The sequence below is a fragment of the Frankliniella occidentalis genome, unplaced genomic scaffold (genome assembly GCF_000697945.3).
Source record: "Frankliniella occidentalis isolate FOCC.00 unplaced genomic scaffold, Focc_3.1 Scaffold418, whole genome shotgun sequence".
In the NCBI taxonomy this organism is placed as follows: Eukaryota; Metazoa; Arthropoda; class Insecta; order Thysanoptera; family Thripidae; genus Frankliniella; species Frankliniella occidentalis.
Genome location: NW_026267539.1, coordinates 150,405 through 153,484, shown reverse-complemented (window position 1 = coordinate 153,484; position 3,080 = coordinate 150,405). Strand labels below are relative to the sequence as shown.

At 34.8% G+C, this 3,080-nt stretch overlaps 1 protein-coding gene across 1 annotated transcript in view; it reads left to right on the top strand.

Annotated features, from left to right (window-relative positions):
* LOC113207176 (metastasis-associated protein MTA1) overlaps positions 1 to 3,080 on the top strand; it is an 18,123-nt gene that overhangs the window by 9,551 nt on the left and 5,492 nt on the right. The window contains exons 4-11 of the mRNA XM_052274624.1: positions 123 to 229; positions 316 to 432; positions 560 to 616; positions 699 to 775; positions 855 to 1,080; positions 1,171 to 1,377; positions 1,509 to 1,625; positions 2,804 to 2,821. Of these exons, the coding sequence (XP_052130584.1) occupies positions 123 to 229; positions 316 to 432; positions 560 to 616; positions 699 to 775; positions 855 to 1,080; positions 1,171 to 1,377; positions 1,509 to 1,625; positions 2,804 to 2,821 (926 nt within the window). The remainder of the gene's footprint in view (positions 1 to 122; positions 230 to 315; positions 433 to 559; positions 617 to 698; positions 776 to 854; positions 1,081 to 1,170; positions 1,378 to 1,508; positions 1,626 to 2,803; positions 2,822 to 3,080) is intronic.

The window sequence follows — 3,080 nt, the reverse complement described above, 5'->3', positions numbered from 1 at the left end:
TCAAAGTTGAAGCAAGTGTACATTCCCAACTAGTAAGTTTTTTCATTATGTGTGTGAGGTACATATATACTTAGTTTTGGTTTGGGAATCCCCCTTAACTTGTATGTTTTCTCTTACTGTAGCAGCAACAAACCTAACTCAGCTGTTATCAACAATAACAAAGGAATTGTAAATGGAAACAGTAATGGAGAGGTGGCTGTCAGCGGGAAAGCATGTGAATCCTGTAATGGTAAGTAGAATTCTTTGTACATTAATTTTCCGTTCACAATAATTTCCTCTAACAATTTAATTGTAACATATTTTCTTATCCTGCAGTAACATCTTCAAGCCAGTGGTATGCTTGGGGCCCAACACATATGCAGTGCAAGTTATGTCATAACTGCTGGCAGTATTGGAAGAAATATGGTGGCCTTAAAGTACCGTCTAGAATAGGTTTGTATCTATTTATCCAATTTATTATTATGGAATATATTTCAGAATTCTTTCCAGTTTAAAAGCTTCACCATAGCCAGTGAACTTTTTATCTATTTTCTTTAAAAACTCATTTATTATTTTTTAGGTGAAGGTGACAGTGAAGTTAAGAAAAAATCTGGCTCTGGTAATGTCTCTGATGAAGGTAAGCATTTGAAAGCTTTTTATCTGTAATATCATTTCACTCAAACTTTAAAAAATTCTCACAACAAACTCTTCATATGCAGACTCTGTATCAGAAAGGGCACCATCTAGCCTAGCATCACATAGACCACATCGATGCAGTATTATTGGCTGTGGAAAGGTACCTATTTCTTGAAAATTGCTGTGTTGCTTATTTCAAATTAGTGATGTGTCTGTAAAAAAATAATTACCATTTTCAGGAATTTAAGCTGAAGACTCAACTTGCTCGGCATTATGCTACAGTGCATGGTCTTGCAGTGCGAGCAGGCTCGCCACGTCCTATTATGAAAACAAGAACAGCTTTCTATTTGTGCACTACTCCTCTTACACGTATTTCTCGGCGACTATGCCGTGCACTTATGCAAACTAGACACGCTACACGAGCACCATTTTGGGCAATCAACGTACCTGCAATCAAGCAAGAATGTAAGTTATTCAATGTGGTTCATTTAAATCATCATTTTAGTATGATTATTCTTCTAACTTACATTCCTGTTTTTCAATTTAAATTTGTAGGCCAGGTTCAAATGGCAGGCAAATCCCTTGCTCAACTTAAAGAGTTGCTTGTCTACCGCAAAAAGGATAGAGGTAGTGTCACTGCAATTGCCACAAGGCTTGGTCAGTACAAGGAAACTGTTACTCCAGAGTGGCTCATCCTAACAGATAAAGATAAAATGCCGAAAGCAGAGGTTGTTGCTTTCCCCAAGCCACCAAGTGCTCCAGGTAAAAGAAAACAAAAGAAACAAAATAAAGAAGAATATGAAACCTTTCTATATTATCTTCTTTAAAGGATGTTAAAGGTCCTTTCATTTCGTTTTGTGCTAGCATTTGATTTAATGAACTTTGTTTTACAGATGGTAGCCTAATGTATGAACGTGTACCCAACAAGCCTGAAGCTGAAAAAATTCCATTGAATAACATGTCTCCTCATTTGAAACGAAGAGCAATCGACGAAGTGAATGGCATGGATGGTGAGTACAAGCGCCGAGCTGAGTAACACTTCATCCACCCTTTGGTTTTGTCTCGGTTTTTGTTATGGGTTTTGTGAAGAAAATTTCTCCATCCATTGTTAACCACAATATCATGCTTGTGTATTTCCAATTAAGTTTTAATGTTTCCACTGCTGACAAAAGTTCTGCTACTCTTGCAAACTTTCCCTGGACTGGTCAGTTGGTCCTTTTAAAAAAGATTTTGGGCAGATCCTAGTCTGAGTTGAAATATTTCAAGAACTTTTCTGTGATCAAGATGCTGGTTCACATCAATCTTTTAAAATAATAGTCTCATGAACATTTCACAGTTGACATTGTTGTTATGTATTTTAGTGTTGCTTCATTCTACTTTCTGCCAAAGAGCATGATTTTATATAATTGGTTCAGAACTGTTGAGCATTTTTTTCTTTCATACCTACATAGAAATTTATGTAACGAATAGTTAAAATTTCATCTCAGTATTAGTACCCGCACAAGATCTTTTTATGAAATAATGCCACAAGTTGCCCTTTGACTGTTTGAGTAGGATTGAACATTATTCTTCTTGACCAGTGTCTACTAAGTTCATGTTTCTTTGTGGAACTCCTGTGTACCTCTCTGCTGGAGTTCCGTAAAAAAAAGGTGTTCCAGAATTCTTTACCCTGACCTGGTTCTGATTTTACTCCAGATCAGTCAAGTCTCTCCGACCTTGCTCCTTTTAATGGTGTTGGTTGCTATGTACCAAATATATCCTAGAACACAAGCCTACCTCTTTTCTCACCTTTTCAAAGATAGCTGGTGGACCAAAAGAGATATTCTTCTATGTCCTCTTAAAACCAAAGCATTATTTGTTTAACAGTTCCAAGTAAAATAACCATTACAGTACATCTTATTTTGCTTGGTTTACCGTATCAGACATTTAATCATTATGGTTTTTGTCCAATTCTGTAGCTTTTAATTTGTTTTTATTTAGTAAATTAACCAAATTTTCTAAAACATATTTTTTCATCATGCACTTTCATCATTTTCAGTTGTAAAATGATGCTAAAGACCTAACGAACTGAATCATTAAAACTTAATCATAAATATTATTTATTTCTTTGATTTTATTGAGCTTTGTTATTATTTAAAGCTACGTTTATTAATGTGCATTTTATCTTTTTTTTCCTTGCATTACCTAGACTCGGATTGGGAAGAAGGTGGGTCCTTAAGATTTTAATTTTAGACAAATTGAACTTTTTATGTAAGTGCTTTTTTTGCACGTATTGCAATGCAGTATTAGCTACTAAGTAAATTAATTAAAGATTGAGCTTTAAGAATCTTATTTTTGTATAGTATTACAAAAGTTTCATTTTCTCTCTGTTCAAAGTTGAAGCAAGTGTACATTCCCAACTAGTAAGTTTTTTCATTATGTGTGTGAGGTACATATATACTTAGTTTTGGTTTGGGAATCCCCCT